General features: G+C 33.5%; 2 protein-coding genes across 3 annotated transcripts; both read right to left on the bottom strand.

Moving 5' to 3' along the window:
• Positions 1–10,853: 10,853 nt before the first annotated feature.
• Positions 10,854–13,007, bottom strand: LOC143576744 (F-box/FBD/LRR-repeat protein At1g13570-like). 2 transcript variants are annotated; one of them, XM_077060769.1, is made up of 5 exons: positions 12,948–13,007; positions 11,774–12,464; positions 11,596–11,703; positions 11,341–11,499; positions 10,854–11,259 (listed from the first exon to the last, which is right to left on the bottom strand). In XM_077060769.1, exons 2-5 carry the CDS (start codon positions 12,416–12,418, stop codon positions 10,963–10,965), a joined length of 1,209 nt encoding a protein of 402 aa, XP_076916884.1. In that variant the 5' UTR covers positions 12,419–12,464; positions 12,948–13,007; the 3' UTR covers positions 10,854–10,962. The 2 variants fall into 2 exon arrangements, with proteins under 2 accessions (XP_076916884.1, XP_076916885.1); XM_077060770.1 differs by having other exon boundaries at positions 11,774–12,420; positions 12,948–12,983.
• Positions 13,008–14,258: 1,251 nt separating this feature from the next.
• On the bottom strand, positions 14,259–15,720 carry LOC143576743 (small ribosomal subunit protein uS8-like). Its single transcript, XM_077060768.1, has 4 exons — positions 15,714–15,720; positions 14,788–14,938; positions 14,544–14,704; positions 14,259–14,443 (listed from the first exon to the last, which is right to left on the bottom strand). Exons 2-4 carry the CDS (start codon positions 14,918–14,920, stop codon positions 14,345–14,347), a joined length of 393 nt encoding a protein of 130 aa, XP_076916883.1. The 5' UTR covers positions 14,921–14,938; positions 15,714–15,720; the 3' UTR covers positions 14,259–14,344.
• Between the last annotated feature and the right edge of the window lie 1,773 nt (positions 15,721–17,493).

The raw sequence follows: 17,493 nt of genomic DNA, 5'->3' as shown, positions 1-17,493 counted from the left end.
ATATATGTAAATTTATTTTTATATATTTTTTCTTTTTTTCTTTTTCTGTTTAGGAATATTAGGATTTCATTTTCCAAATGTTTGATCGTGAGATATATGTAATAAATATATATTTATATATATACACGTGATACAAAAGTTATATAAATGTCAAACTATGTTTCAATACTTAAATTTGCTTTGCTTGGGAATTAGGGGTGTTAAAAGAAAACTCATCCAAATCGTAACCGGAACTCAACAAACAATCCGAATTATTATTCGGATATTCAGTTCAGATTCTGGTGTTAGAATTTAAAAATTGGATTACTCATATATCTGTTTAAGCTTAATAAACATGTAACATGTTTGGACACAAAGACTTATTTTTTAACCTTTACGAATTATGATGGTTTATTTAGAGTACTTTTTTTAAGTTTGAAATATGAATTTGCATTCAAGGCTAATTTTTACTTTCCATGTGATTCTAAGCTAGCAAAATGTTCGCTTAATTCGAATTATTTGGATATACCCGAATCCGATCCGAGTTGAATTCGGATATACTCGAATTGATAGTAATATTTCCAACTTGAATCAGATCGGATTTTAAGGTCCAAAAATTTTCAAATCCGATTCAACTAAACAATATAAGCATTTATCCGATCCTATGAGCATTCTTATTGGAAAGAAGTAATAAATTTGCCCATTAAACATAGGAAATTATCATAAAAGTGCAGTTTAATTGTAAACGTTTAAAATAGTTACACTCTTAACTTACAATTATTAGAGAATATTATAAAAAATATTACTTGTATTAAAGTTTGATTATTATACTATTACCATAATATAGTTAGAAGATTGTATTTGATTATTTTTTTCTTGTATTTATCTCATTGTACTACTATATATATTTGATCAGTAATACATTACACCTTACGGGGTTTTTTATTATTTTACATGATATCAAAGCCTTAGAATTTTACATTGTCCTTTCTCTTCTTTTCCTACTCATCTTACTATGAGATGCTTATACACTATTACTTTTTTTATCATCATATACAAATTTCAATTAGCTATTGTTACTTCTTCATTATACAAATCCCAATCACATGCTATGCAAGTTATCTTGAGTTCTTTTATTCTACCAAAATAGTCTGAGAGAAAAAAATATTTACTAAAATGAGTGATTTGAAAATTATTTACATAATTTTCTTGAAAACTCCATCCTGTCACTCCTAATTTTATTAGATAAAAGAAATTTTGTATTTTAAAAGAATGTTTATTAGAAAAAATAATAATAGATTTTATAATAAAATAAAATAAAAGCATCTGTTCGATCAAAATATGTTATAAAGATAATTTTTTAACGGTTTTTTTTACTTTTTATGTATAAATATTATAAAGATTTTTTAAATGTTTAATAAATGTAATGAAAAATCATCTAGAATAGAAATACAAATGCATTTAAATATAAGGTGACAGACAATCGTGTATCTTCACAAGTTTTGTGCTCCAGTTTAGCGTCTGATTTCCTGCCGCTCTGATTGCGGGGAACATTAGAGAATATATATTACGAGTTTGATTATTATACTATTACTATAATTAGGAGATGTATTTGATTATGTTTACATGTATTTATCTTATCGTATTCCTATATATATAGTTAAACAATAATACATTACATCTTACGGGGTTTTATTTTTATCTGGTCTTACCATCTGAACCACAACCAAAGAGTGCGACAGGGGCGGACCCATATAGAACCAATTGGGGTCCCGAGACACCAATGTTTTTTAAAAATTACTAAGATGTGGTATATTAAATTTTGTAAGGATCCCATTAAAATTAATACTTGAAACTCATATTATTATGGCTGAACTGGTCTAGTAGAAAGTCCTTTGTTTTTCCTTTGAGTGGTTGCAGATTCAAGCCTCACCAAACTTTTTTTTGTTGTTTTTTTATATCTTAGTCAATATTAGTTATTTAGTTAGGGTATTTGTGTTTTTCGCTAGTTTCTCCCATATAGCTATTATCACCATGCAATACATATAATTGCAACATGAGTTTTGCATATTTTCTTTTATTATTTATCTTGTATATGCATATTATAATTAATCATTTATTTGTTTTAGAGTTAGCTTTCATGTTTGATCATGTTTGTAAGACCATATATATAACTTACGTTTATGTTTTTCGGATATGAATAAAAATGAATTAAAAATATATGTTCTATCTAGTTTCTAAGCCAATTTTCCGTACAGATATTTATTTTACGTTAAAATAGAATATGTGTTTAACACATAAAAAATAAAAAATATTAAATGTCATTTAAAATTATAAAACCCAGTACTATCTAAAACAAATCAACTCATATATCAAATATATTTGCTTCCAAAAATATTAGGAGAGTCTAGTTATTAATTTAACCTTACATAATTAATCAAAACAACAACGACAAAGTGGTGAACGAAATGACGGCAAATGATTTAGCAAAACAAGGCTGAAAAAGCTTATTTTTTCTACTCACATAATGGAAAATTAGTCACACTTATTGTCTTATTAATGAATTTTTTTTACATATATAAGTTTATATAAAGGCTCAATATTTTTTTTACTCGCACAAGGTCCTAAAGGTTGAAGCGTTCTAAGGGATGGCCATAATTTCCGGTTAGCTGAATTATGCACACCGGCTCATCGGCTAATCCAGAAAGTACAAATAATTAGCTAAATACCACCATGCATAAGCCATCGCATTTTAATTTTATCGGCGTGAGCTCTATCAAATATGAGATTTCTACCATCTCTTGCTCTTGGCTCCTGGTGTGAACACAAGATGAAAACACAAAAGAAACAAAACAGAAGCGCCTATACTTTTACCTTTTTTCTGGTGTGAAGTGTGAACATCATCAAAGCAATAAAATAAGGGAAAAAAATCTAAACTATTCAATTTTGAGCAACTATTTTCAATTATAGTCGGAGATCAAAACAAATTCTCAAACTAGCCATATTTTCTGGTTGGATCCGACCAAAGCACAAACTGATCCGACTGAATTTTTGAACCTTTAAATTCGCGCGACGTGTCAATGTTTTAATGGATCCGAGCGAATTTCTTAAAATTTTGTCGGATCTTACTGAATTTTAGTGGGTTCAACTGAATTTTTCATTTTCTCTCTCTCAAACCCTAATCTCCATCTCCATATTTCTTTTTTTTACAAAATCAAGCAAATAAATAGTGTAAATCGTTTAGTTTTTCGACGAGAAAACAAGTTCAATTTCACTTTAGAACACAAAATCAAAAATCCCCGAATTGAAAAATCTTGGATTCGCCGAGCAAATTAAACAGTCGGATCTGATTATTCAGAGTTTGTTTTCGTCGGAGCCGACTGTCTTCTTCTCCGACGGCTCTTCAGGTTAATCGGTCGACCGGAAGGTTAAAGCATCGAATCCGACCGAACATGAGGCTACGTGGTGCGTCGTGACTGGTTAAAAATTACGTCGGATCAATTTGTGCTTTGGTGGAATCCGGCCGGAAAATATGACTAGTTTGAGAGTTTGTTTTAGTTTTTGGCTATAATTAGATAAAAGTTGGTCAAAATTGACTATTACGAAAATTTTCTAATAAAATAATATACACAGCAACAAAGAAATGCCTCCTGCGTTCTTTTTGTCATTTTCTAGTGTGAACACAAAATACAAAGCCACCTTTATTTTGTGATGAAAAACGTAGGATTTTACGGACTATCGAATTATTGAATTAAGGTAATTAATGGCCGACTTCCAATAGAAAAAAAACAAACCCTTATTCAATCAAATTTCTTTTTCTCTCGAGTTGTGTTACTCTCGTGTAACGAGCTTAATCTCTGTTATCACTTATTATGATTTGATTATCAAAAACACACACACAAACATGAACAATAATGGAGAGAAAAATATGAACAGACACGGTGATTATGAATATATAGAGATTACGTGGTTCGATCTAGACTGGCTTATATCTATGAGCTACAATCAAGATATTTTATTATTGCTTTATGTCTAGCTCGTGAAAAATTACAAGTACAATTATATAAATGTATAGAGATTATCATATTACATTAGGGTTCACATCTTGTTGAACAATAAACATAAAAAGGGCTTCTATTTAGCATACTAGGGTCGACCACGTAATGGTCTTCAACCAAAGAAAAGATTCCAATCTATAATGGGTATAAAGGACTCCACCAAACCCAACAATATCAAGACTCGTGGTTTCAATTGTGGCTACTCAATCCTCTTGGTGGCAGCCTAACTTGTTTCTTGGAGTGACAAGAAACAATCGACACTGTCTCATTCCAGCCATGTATCTTAATATCGAGTCAGCCAATACTGCTGTAGAAATTGTTTAGATTACACATCTGCTTCGAGAACTACCTATTGCAACCTGATCGACAACTCTATTATATGACAACCATAGTGCCTTGTTTACAAGTCATATCCATTTTCTCATAAACGAGCCAATCATACTAATTTTAATTATCATTTCACTCTTGTCTCTTCATGTAAATGTATGCCAAGTTCCTTCAAACAAGCTTCAAGTGGCGGACATAATCACCAAAAGACTTCCTCACGCTCACTATGACTACTTTCGAGCTATGCTTCGTCTTGGTCCATCACTATTTCCCTTGAGAGGGATGTTGGATTAAAATGAACAAAATAGGAAAATATTTTGTATAATATTTAGTTTCTTATTCTCCTCGTTTATAGGAAACGTGTCACGTATATTGACCATATCTTAATGTTGTAAAAAGCATTAGACATGCTCGTGGATTTTGTAAAGTTTAGCAAAGGTTGTCCTAGATATGCTTAGTCAGTGTGGTCCATTTCTTTAAGATTCAGAGTTCCAGATAGAAAAAGACGGTTCTTACGTTGTCGACGATGATATGTCATTTGTCATCCATGTGGTGTATTTAAAATGGTTATGGCATCATTTTATGTGATATTTTAATAAAGGAATATGACAGGGTTTATAAGAAGCAATGAAGAAGGACGAAATGTCTAGCAGTTTGTTGTTCGCGAAACTTCTGTGTTGAACTTTTAACTTTTTAAGAGACTTTATTATTATTATTATTATTATTATTATTATTATTATTATTATTATTATTATTATTATCCAACTTACTAGCTGTTGGAAATTTAAACTAACATGAATGGAGACTTAGTTTTGTTGAAGTTACCTACGGGGCTCTTCATATGGTAATTTGAAGATTTACTAGAGTTTTTTATATCAATTGGTTAGACTTTATTAGAGTGATAAGTCTCTAATTAAGTGAGACTATTCACCCGTTCATGACTCTTTGAATTCTTTAGAAGAGGTGAGCGCTTGAAAACTCGTTGTTGAGGAACTAAATATAGAGGAGTGCTGTCTACCTTCACATTCTTATTTTTTTCCCAAAAGTTCACACACTACAAATTTATCTGGTCTAACATCGGGTGTGTGGCATTTCCTGACAATACATACCGCCTTCGGCTGTTGTATTCTGGGAGACAGACACGTTATCTAAGAAGATGTGCGAAATCTATTTTAAGGGACTTGTGTTGAACTGGGGCGTATCTTTAGTTGGGGCCAGGGGTGGCCCCGGCCCCCTCCGTTTTTTCGCTCGGTAGGTAAAGTTATCCTTTTTCGGCCGAATTTTGTAACATCCTAAATTTTCGTATTTAATAAACGAAAATCGCGTTTAGTTATTGGGCCTAAATAATTAATTAGTATTAATAAAGATCATGGACTTGGACTAATTAGGATGGATTAAAGAGAATGGGTCTTAGGTCCATGGGCTTTAAGGGATATAAATACTCCCTTAAACCACCCTTAAACCCTAAACCCTCATTTCTTTCCATCCTATTCTCTACACACTCAAAAACACACACACACCACCACTCATATACGGTCGAGAGAGAAAGGGTGAGATCTGAGGCCAAACAACGTTAGTTGGTGATTAGATCTTTATTATACAAGCTTATACAAGATCTAGAGTTCATAAACAAGCTAAACGAGTTCCAAACGAACACAAAAGGTATGTTCTTTTACCTTAAAGTTTACGTTTTTATAAACGTTTAGTCTTGAAACTTAGAACGGGAATAGATCGGGTGTAAACGAAATGCAAAGTTGTAAAGTTGATGCTAAAACGAAGCTAATGAACTCATAAATCTTTGTGGCCCGATTAAATGAACCCTTAAACCTAGTATTGAACATTTTTAAGCTAAAGGTCCAAACTTTATGCTTTCCGAGCTGAGTCTTATCCAAAATTAGCCATGGAAACGTTTACGGTAATGGTTAAGATCATATCCGAGGTTTATACGTTGAAACATAAGCGATTAGTGGGTTAAGACAAAACCCGTAGCTACTGTTGCTGGGAAACTTCGCCGTAGCTAAGTTCGCTACTGTTTAACTTTGCCGGGTTAAGTTCGCAGCCTGCTAAGTTCGCCTGGCTAAGTTCGCAGCCTGCTAAGTTCGCAGCATGCTAAGTTCGCCTGGTTAAGTTCGAAGCATGTTAAGTTCGCTTTTGAATATGTTCACTTGTAGTTAACTTCGCTTAATGCTAAGTTCACTTGTATATAACTTCGCTTGTATACAAGTTCGCTTACAATTAAGTTCGCGTAAATTAAGTTCGGTAACGAATCAGATAGCGAATCAACTTAAGTCGTTATGAGGAATGAGCTAACGAATTAGGAAATGAATTAAAATCCTAGTGAAAAATGTGTTAAGACAACTTAACCCCAGCCAGGGGCTCTGCCCCTTGGACCCCGCTAGGGGCTGCCGCCCCTAGAACCCCGCTGCCAGGGGCGCTGCTCCCGGACCCCCGTTCGTTGAGGGTAATAATTGAATTAGAAAGACGATATGGGTAGTGATAGTTAATTGATACGTGTAATTGTTATACAGTTAGTCGTGCACTACTCAAGAAGGAAGTAACCATTAACGGAAGAAGTAACCGGGTTCAGGTGAGTTTCTAGCCCCATTCCTTGTTATGTTTTCGGGGCTGTGTGCATACTCGATGTGCTTGTTAATACATTTATCCTAAGTGATAAGTGTATGCCATATGTGATATATGTGATAGATATGAATGATTTCTTGTCAGTACGCGAACGATCTTCGGATATTACGCGCACGGTCAGGTTATAAATAAAGGTATGAATATTATATATGGAAAATGTATGAACATTACAAATGAACACTTGTCGAGGCGTGAACGATCTTTGGATATTGCACGTATCGACAAGGGGTATGGTTGTTAAATGAATTATGTAAAGAACGCCTAGAGTGTTTTTATGCTATAAATTGTGTATGTGAAGATGTGTATGCAGGTACAGGAATGGTATGGTAGTTCTACGTCCGACGTAGCAAGTTAGGATGGCAAACCCCTCTAACTTCTGTTAGACATAGACTTGGCAGGTGGTGGCGTAGTTAAGGACTGTGGGCCTTATACGTGATATAGATGATAGTTATAACGTAGATAGGGACAATGGGCCTTATACGTGTTGTAGGTATAGACGCCAACGTAGATAAGGGCTGTGGACCTTATACGTATTGTAGATAGCGTCAGCACAGGAAAGGACTGTGGAACTTATACGTGCTATATTTGTGTTATGGTAGCATTGGGGAGGACTGCGGACCTCGTACGTGCTATGGTTTAGGATTGCAACATAGGGAAGGACAGAGGACCTTGTACGTGTTGTTAATATAGGATGGTATAGGGAAGGACTGCAGACCTTTTACGTGTTCACGACCTTGAGTACAGGTATAGACGGCGGACTATGAACGTACTCTCGGAAGTCTGAGGTTAGTAATGGTAGATATGTATGTATGTATGGTAGTAGGGTAATTGATTAAGTATGGATATGTATCTTCGGATATGTATGTGTGTATGTATGTATGTATGATATACATATGTATTGTGTGTCGCATGATTAACTAGAACTCACTCAGCGTAGCTGACTTTTAGTATGCACACAGGTATACATGTTTATCGAGATGGCATAAGGATGACACATGGCATGGATTGAACGGCTGGCATCTGAAGAAAAAAGAAATGATGATTTAAATATGATGTTTTATGTTATGGTTTTAAAATAAAGATTAAATGTTTTGTAACAGATGATTGATGTTTTATATTCCGCGAAAGTTTTAATAAACTCTGATTTGTAGAACTGTGTTTATGAGTAAATCTGACGCTAAAGTAGAGCTACCGGGAACGGGGCCTTACAAATTTTTTATACATAGTGTAAATTTACCCGTTTTTAACCGAAATTTTGAGCCCGGCCCCCTCGGTTTTTTGCTCGGTAGTGTAAATTTACCTTTTTTTTTTCACGAAAATTTTATACATTTTCCCGTTTCCAACCGAATTTTTGAGCTTGGCCTCCTTTTTTTGTTCGGTGGTGTAAATTTATCCTTTTTCAGCCGAAAATTTTTATACATGGTATAAATTCACCCGTTTCCGATGGAAATTTTGAGTCCGCCCCCTCTAGTCTATGCATTTTCTTATACATATTGAGTCCGGCCCCCTCGACATGTATGTCCAAACTTCGCCACTGATGTTGAACATAAATTCTTAACCACAACCGTCAAGGCGTCAACGTTAGTTTGTCCTTTTTGTAGCAAAGGATCGTATAAGAAGGCATGAGTCAACCACTTGTCGAAGGCTACACATAGGTTTGTATGAAAAGACGTGAATCAAGCTCTTGTTGAAAACTACGTACCCAACAGATCATTCAAGAATACTCGATTCAAGCACTTGTCAAAAACCACGGCTTGAATTAATTTATATGCGTATATTGTATTTTATGTTATTTTCTTTTGGATATATATAGGATGCATGTATACATTTTCCAAATGTATAAAGAGAGTATCTTTATTAATTTTATTAATATCTTTTTTAATAAAGTTATGACCCAATTCCTACACTAACATTATCCCAGTTCTATTATTAATTTTTTTTCTTTTTTGCAATTTAACTAACTGCCCTATAATGTAAACAACAAAACATAAAATATAATAGATGTTGAAGTTTCCATATAAAAAGTCTTTTTTGCATCTAAAAGTTAAGGTGAAGGCAATTTCATCGTGGCTAACGTTACGTCTTACGTTTGAATGCAATTGTTTATGTTCTTTTTAAGTTTCTATATAATTGTCGTACATTAAACACAACAATCATGAAAGTGTAAGAGTACTCTTCAATCTAACTCCACTAGCTAGCTTGTTGGAGCATAGATGCATGAAAGAGAAATTATTGGTTGGTGATCGACTAAAATTCATAATTTATAAACCACATGGAGATATTCAACATTTGGATCAAGCCCAAGGACCAATCCAAGAATCCGTCTAATTTATTCTACATGTTGTATCACAAATTAACAAAAATTAGTTTTGAGAACATGTATATATACCTTGCAGTGCATTTATATAATAAATAACTAGGTTACGTGTCCGAATATTACACGGGTTGAACAATGTAAATCTGCCTACCTATCAGTATAGTTATATTTTGTGAAAACTTCTCCGACAAATACATCTTTTCATGCCTAAAATAATTGAAAACTATACCACTTTTTTTTTTGTGTAAAGTGGCATTTTTTGTTCAACTTTTTTTATACAGGTAAAAATGATAGCAACTGCGACCCAAATTCCAAGACTTTGAGCCATTAGCCGTGTGGAATCAGATCAGGTCAGCATAGTTGGGTCGGTACCATGTCAGGCAGGTTTAATCCCTGTGGGTGTGTCACCACTCCAGCAAGCTTGACAGGGCTGGCTCCGAGAAAGAAAAAAAAATATTGGGTCGAATGCGAAAAAAATTTTGGACCTTAAGAAAAAATGAACATTTTGTTGGGTTTAAACAATTTAATTTTTATAAGGATTTACTTGGTTATAATTGGGTTGTATAAATTTTTTTTATATAAAAATATGATTAAACATGCCTCAAATGAGAGTAAAACCGACAACCTTTGGGCTGGGAGTAATACCCCTTTGTCACTAGACCAAACTAATGGTTATGTAATTTAATTTAACACTAAATATACATATTGTTTTAATAAAAATACATATAATAAAAAAAATAAAAAATAAAAATATCAGGCCTATGGGGTGTCAGGCATGTGGCCGTCGACCACCCGGCCACACCTTATGGCCGACCCTGAAGCTTGAGATGCTTCATGCACTCACGTTCTTATTTCCCATGTTTTTACTGCACCTGCTTTATTTTCTTCATTTTAGATATTTTCATTTAGTATTTTAATTCCCTAAACTAAGCAGAAGTGTTGTGTAAACTTATTTCTTTTTCCTATGTAAAATGTACGAGAAGATGGAAATGGGAGTGTTTAGAAAAAGAATTTATGTTAATTTATCTCATTGGATTACAAGTTAAAAATGATCTTCTAATGCTAAACTTGAACGGTGTTCTTTGGAATCTACATTAGGGTTGAGTGGTGATTTTTTGTATCTCAACTCGAGTTTAAAATTTGCTGAACGACTAGTTCGGGTGGTGTTTTTGTATCTCGAATTACCATTGTTTATACCCGTTAATTTCAGTTTGAATCGAATTGCCTATCAAAAAAGTTTTGCAGTAAGATCGTAATTAGAGACAAAATAATTGATCAGTGAAACTAAGACCAAATCTTGACTGAGAATCGCAATAAGTCAATTCAACAAAATAATTGATAGTTTAACTAGTTGGTTAGTATTAATATCATTCTTGTTTTAATAATGAGGTGTTTGCAAACGGAAAGAGCTGAGCTCAACACTTGAGGGCTATTCTCTAACTTGTAGACAGTTGTTGGATCTACACGCGGGTCAAACAACGGGTCATTTTGGTTGACGAATAAAGCAGCTGTTACTGTTTTTCAGTTTTTGTCACCCTGTTTTTATTACAGAAAACACATCTCTCTGTCAATATTAGCTAACCTAGAATCTAGGAAATACGAGGATTGCAACTAACTAAGATTGATCCGATCGTCATCATATCAGCATTTCTTAACAACGAATTCAACCGGTGATGCATGTGCAGGCCGTGGGGCACGTAAGAGAACTCTTAACATCATCACCTTTTCATCACCGGGAACCATAAAGGTCATCAGTTTCACCTTCAGATTAGGCGACCTAGCCAGGATAAACTTCACAAACTCCATCTCAGGCTTATAGTTTGTGAAATATTCAATCTCCAATTCATTTAGATGCTCCAACCAAACTTCTGAATATTCTTCTAACCTATGTGAGCATTCTTCCAAAACAACCGACTCCTCATCCCAATCATTAGCAATCTACAACAAGATTCTTGTGTCAATGAACTTTGGCATCATAATCAAAACAAGTAGGATACAAGATACACTAATGGTAATTACCACTAGCTTAATTTTCTCCAAGTTGGGGCAACATTTAGTCGAAACAGCAAGAAAAGGCAATCCGTAGGTGTCAACAAAATACGCCTGTTTTACGCAAATGTATTTGAGGTGGATTAGTGAGGCTGGAAGCTCTCCTGGAACCGAAGCTTGAACTAATGACTACAACCAAAAGCCAAACCGACGATTAACAAAAAGACATTATAACTTTTGTTTTCTTTACATTATAAATAATGTGGATAAAATCATAAATATTACCGGAATGATAAAACCCCAAGTTTTCAGACGTTCAATCGCGGGTAAACACCTGAACAACTCCATAATGCTAGGTTTCTCATCACCGAGAAAATCGTTGTCAAATAGAAACTGAATAAACTAAAAATATTCAGATAAGTTTTGGATGTCCATGAGAATGGACATACAAGTATGAACTTACCAGACAAAAGCTCTTAAGTGATGGACAATTAGATAATAGATGTAGAAGAGTTTCTTTGGAGATCCTTATATCGCTTAAGGATAAACTTGTAAGGCTATCAAATCCATTGAATATTGGCTTATGGTTGATATAACAACATTCAAGATCTAGGTCCGTTAAGTGACGCAACGAGAAGAAAGATAAGGGTAGCCCGTACGCATTGTCGACATCATAAAAGTAAAAGGCTAGTTTCTTAACAGTATGGTTTCTCGACAAATGAAGTATAATTCGATCAATTTCAAAACAGGTTTGGTGTGCATCCATTATAAGGGTGAATTCATGAATTGGACCCTGTCGCAGCAACAGAACTTGGTGGATGGCATATAAAAGTTTACACCGGATTTCCTTCTTTCTCTTATAATATTCAACATGGGACACATGTTTCCACCAATCAGCCGGCTCTCCTCTGGTTGGTATATTAACAACATCCGGAGAAAACTCAAGTTCAGGAATTGTGGTCCATTTGTACCTCCATGCCCTTGAGAGGATACTTGTCCTTGCTGCCTCATCAATTGTTAAATGACAGAGAATAGTTTCTATTACGGCTTGAGGAAGTGTGGTGATTATATCCGCACGTTGAGCTTTAGACAGACCTATAGCTTTCATTACTTCAAATTGTGAAATCAATTTAAGATGAACTCAGTATACTACACTATAAAAAATATACCAAATACAACGTAATAAGCCTGATATAATCACCGAGTTCACTCTAGCTACAAGGACGCGCCACAAATCTTTTCCACCGGAGTAACAATAAACGACGGAACAACAAAATCAAATAAAGTATCATCCTACTAGCATCTAATCTAATAATCAACAATGAAGTATCAAGTATTCAAGTTTCGACTTGATAGAGCCAAGTATAAGTAGGTAAGTAAGCAAGTAAGTAGCACAGTACTTGCATCTAAACATTTAACAGCTCATGTTTGAATTAAATATGCCTGTTTGGTAGATGATAATAAAAACCCATGTTTATCAAATTATATACACTTTTAAAATATGAAACTGAAAGTAACAGTTGTAAGCCCTAAAATCCCAAATGTGTAGAAATAAACAAAGAATATGAATGAAAAAGCAAACAGAAACACCTCATCAATGAAATTATCAAGTGCAAAACGATATAAAGGAGATATACCTAACTGAGTTGAAGTACAAGGAAGTAACCCAACCTTCATTTGGTTACACTATGAGTGAATTGAAATGGGTGTAGGCTTATCTACCACACATTGTTCACATCTCCAATATTTTTATTTTTATTTTAGATAAAGAAAATAAGTTATTTTAATATTTCTTTGTTTTCTATTGTAGCATTCTATAGAATTTTCTAATAATGTGAAAATAAGTATTTTCTTTGTTTTTCTTTTTTTTATAGGGTTTTTATTAAGTTCACATGCGACATGATTTAAACTGTCATTTGATTCAAAAACCCCATGTAGACCGAAACCCTAACAACCGGTAACTTGTTTTGGTTACATTTATTTATTACTTTTTTTTGTTTGTTTAAATAATAGCTCACTGTATGAATAATGAAAACCAAATTATTAATTAACAAATAGTAACAAGTTTCTTTTACACAATCTACCCTGATGGGCCTGATGTCATATTCATCAGCGGGTGCTCGGCCCATTGGGATTAGTACAGGCTAAATTATTATTATTAACAAATCAACTGCTAATGCAGTATTTATGAAATCTTCATGATAAGTTAACAAAGTAACTGAAGAGCTGCAATGACAGCTGAAGCTGCAGGATCCAAGACAAAAATATAAGTGAATGCCTAATTATCATGAAATTGTTTCATAATTTCATCTTTTCTGTAATTTTACTACATACATCATGCAATTAATCAATACATGAAAAGTGTATTATAATAAGACATCATTAACATAATGTCCTCAAAAGTTAATGCTTGAAGAATATGCTTCACATATACTCATAGCACTTGAATCATTCTTTATATTCAAACAAATCTTAATCACTTTCTTGACTTTTCATTCACATTTTATTTTATATAACCCTCACATATTTGAGGCTCTGGTAGATCAACATATCTGCCGCTCTTGGCGTCGGCTCAACGCAGAGGAGGGCGGTGATGATCACAGTAGTCGCTTTAGAACCAAGTTTGTGGCTATGAAGTATGAAGTAGTGAAAGTTGTGAAACCATCTCTAATGCATGGCAACTACAAAACCTTTGGCAATAGACAAGGAGATGCTGCTGTTCTTTCTCAACCTTTAATGTTGTATCTATTTTGATGTAACCTTTTATTCAATGCAAGTGTTATTGATGTGTCGTCACGTGTTCAAATCTTTTTTAGATTATGACAAAATTGCTGGTATAGCATGAGAATTTCAAGCATCCGCAAGATGTAGAGTCTAAAACACATGTTATAACAGAAACCAAAAACTGAATCCCACAATGAGAAATCGATGCAAATCATGATTGCATTCAACAAAATCCAATCTTAAACATAAACATAACCTCATTCCCTCTCTAATTTAAAAGGCAGCCATCACCAAGAAAAACTCAAAATGTTTAGTAGAAGAAACCGAGCACTTTGCCACCAACATTTTTTCGCCTGGCTTCTTCATGATCCATGATCCCAGCTGATGTGGTCAACACAATGTAACCAAACTGCAAACATATTCAACACATTAACCAATACGTTAAAAAACAGCATGTTTCAGCTTTCAACATGAAACCTTTACAATAATATATTATTATAAAAGGTTACCTGTCTAGATGGAAGAAGTCTAGCAGTCCAGGGCTCGATTTCCTTAACACCAACATCAAAACGAGGACTGATGACCCCACATTTGTTCAAACGTCCATTTAACTCGACCACGATCTTACCAGATCTGTGGTCATCAACAAACTCAAACTCACCAATGTAACCTGTAGTTATGTACCACAACATGCATCAGGTGCTTCCAGTTAAAAGGAACGTGAATCATAAAAAGTATAAGAAAAGAGAATACCGTGCTTCTGCATAACCATGAGAAACTTGATGATAACTTTTGAAGATGGTCGAATCATGACCTGTCTTTTCCCCCTCTTTTCAGCATTGTACATGCTCTTAAGGGCATCATTCAGAACACTAACCCTCACCATTCTTACAAATTCAAGATGCTGCAAAATGACAATAACAAAAAAAGGTTAAAACTTTACTTGTTTAACCTTGCACCTTAAAATGCAATATAATCCACATAAAATTTCATAACAATGCCCTTTTGCTAACATGGCAATTTAATGTGTTGCTCAATTTCAATTCGTTGTCTTTATGGATTTCAAATTCGGATTTTATTATCAATCTGTAAGTCCTTGGCTTTTTATCCATAAGATGAACTCAATTTGTCGTTATTTTTAGTTGAAAGTTTTATAGGTTTATAATATTTTGTTATTATAAAAAAAAAACACACAGAGGCTCTCAACTCTGCCTCTGTCCTACTACCTTTTTCCTCACTGATAACATTGTGTTGATGACTTATTTAAAACTATAGACAAGAAAAATAAAACAAAAATCAAAGCTTTATCTAGTAAAAAACTGATTTTTTTTGTTCTGATTCTTTTAAACAAATCATACAGTTGAAACTCCTGGTTAATCAGTTTCAAACTAAAGCCAATTTGTGTATTCAACTCTGTTAAGTACAAATAGACAAATCAAATCATATAACAATCAAAGACACAAATTACAATGATCTCAAAGCCTAGCAGAAATAATAATGAAAGAAAAATAAACGCAAATAATCAGATCAGCATTAAGCACATAAGATAGATCGAACAAAAATAAAAGTCCTAATGAAAACCTAAATTGTGAACCATAGAATAATGACGATATCATTATTATTATGCTAATAATAAATCATCGATGTGAATATAGATGATACTGAAAACTAGGGTTTACCTCAAAGCAAATATCGCAGCTGTTGACGGTGGTGAGAGCGACGGACGAGTTAGGGTTTTGGTTTTTATATAGACTTTTATTAACTTGCTTAAAACCCCCTAAGCTATATCAACTCTGTCTTTAATTGTAAAAACACTTATAAAGATTTTTAGAGAGAATTTCACGAATGGTCCATGCGGTATAGCCAAATTTTATGCAATTACCCTAATGTTTAAAACGACCACTAACTATGGTTTTATTATTGGTCCAGAAAGATAACCCAATTATTTTGGGGTTAAATGATGCACGTGAAGGGGTAGTTTGGTCCAATTTTATATCATTCTTTTTTGTTCTAAAAATTGCACTAACTTGAGATGAAGTCCATACCATATATTGGTATTTTTTTAACTATTAATTCAATTGTTTCTGGTAAGGTAAATAAGATATTTTATTAAGATCGTTTATTTTCAGTCGTGCGGGGTGGTTTGTAAAACATAAAACAGATGCATTTAGAATGTTATTGATTACTTTGGCCAAATATTAATTAAATGGCCTTATGTGGGAACTGGTACTTAGCTTTTAGAGTATATAAGAGTCTGTGCCATGTTTGTTTTCATTTAGGTTATATTAAAAAGAAGTACAATTATTGTTTTAATAGTAATTAACTCTTGATTATAATATGTTTAGATATAACTTTTGGTTACTAAAGCATTTTAGTTGGATAACGGATCTGTGGTTTGAAAATCTGGTTGAGTTTATTTCGTGAAACCACCCATGATAGTTACCAGTTAGGAGATGGCAGACATGATCACATAATGCCAAATTACAAAATTACATAGTAATCAACATATTGTAAAGATTTGGTACATTTCTTAACAATGAATCATCTTTGATTTTGAGATTAGAAGATCTAGTCCTGTGATTTGAGGTTAAGATTGAGTGTGAAAAAGAGTTTTATTATATAAGAGGAAAGGTAGAAAGATGAAAGAATTAAATGAACCAAACTACCCTCATATGCAACATTTAACACCAAAAGTTAATTGAGGTATCGTTTTGGACTAATAATGAACCAAAGTTGGTGGTTAGGGACCATGTATGTAAATTTTAGACATTAGGAACCGTATATAAAATTTGACTCAAACCACATGGGTTATTCGTGAAAATATCTCATATTTATATAACTTCTATATATATACATTTTTACAAAACTGATTATGGCTTCAAAAAGCGCCATAAGATTTCCTTATAACCAAAAGTTCTTTCTTCATACCAACTTATTTTTTGATTAAATACTTGCTAATTTCTACATAGTCTTGTTTTGCATATATACAAACTTCTACAAATCTTAAGTTTAGCTCGCAAGGAATGATAGCGGGAAGGAGAGAGGTAGGATGCCCACAAGGGTAAGTCCAACGAAGGTGAAAGGCGAGAGTGGGTGGTGACTGGTGCGGGATGAGGAGTAGATTGCTATATATGAGAAGAATCATATAACAAAGATGATAAACATCAAACTCTCATTCTCTTTCATGAACAATTTTTTCAGCAGATATATCTATATCTTAAATTCTCAAAATTAACTGCTTTTAGGTTACAGTAGGATCGTAAACCAACAAATAAGTAATCATTAATCTAAGTTTAATCTCAGAATAGTTTTGAGTTGAATGCTATCAAGTTTAATGGCAAATACAAGCTTGAATTGTGGCTGATAAGACTCTGTGTCCATTAAGGCAAGTACTTAAAATTATAATAAAGTATGGCACATTGTTTAAACCAAGTGTGTGAAAAGCAAAAACCTTGATGC

The sequence above is a fragment of the Bidens hawaiensis genome, unplaced genomic scaffold (assembly GCF_021521415.1).
Source record: "Bidens hawaiensis isolate Kalapana, Puna unplaced genomic scaffold, B.hawaiensis_p1.1 tig00028278_1, whole genome shotgun sequence".
In the NCBI taxonomy this organism is placed as follows: Eukaryota; Viridiplantae; Streptophyta; class Magnoliopsida; order Asterales; family Asteraceae; genus Bidens; species Bidens hawaiensis.
This window is presented reverse-complemented; position numbering and strand designations above follow the sequence as displayed.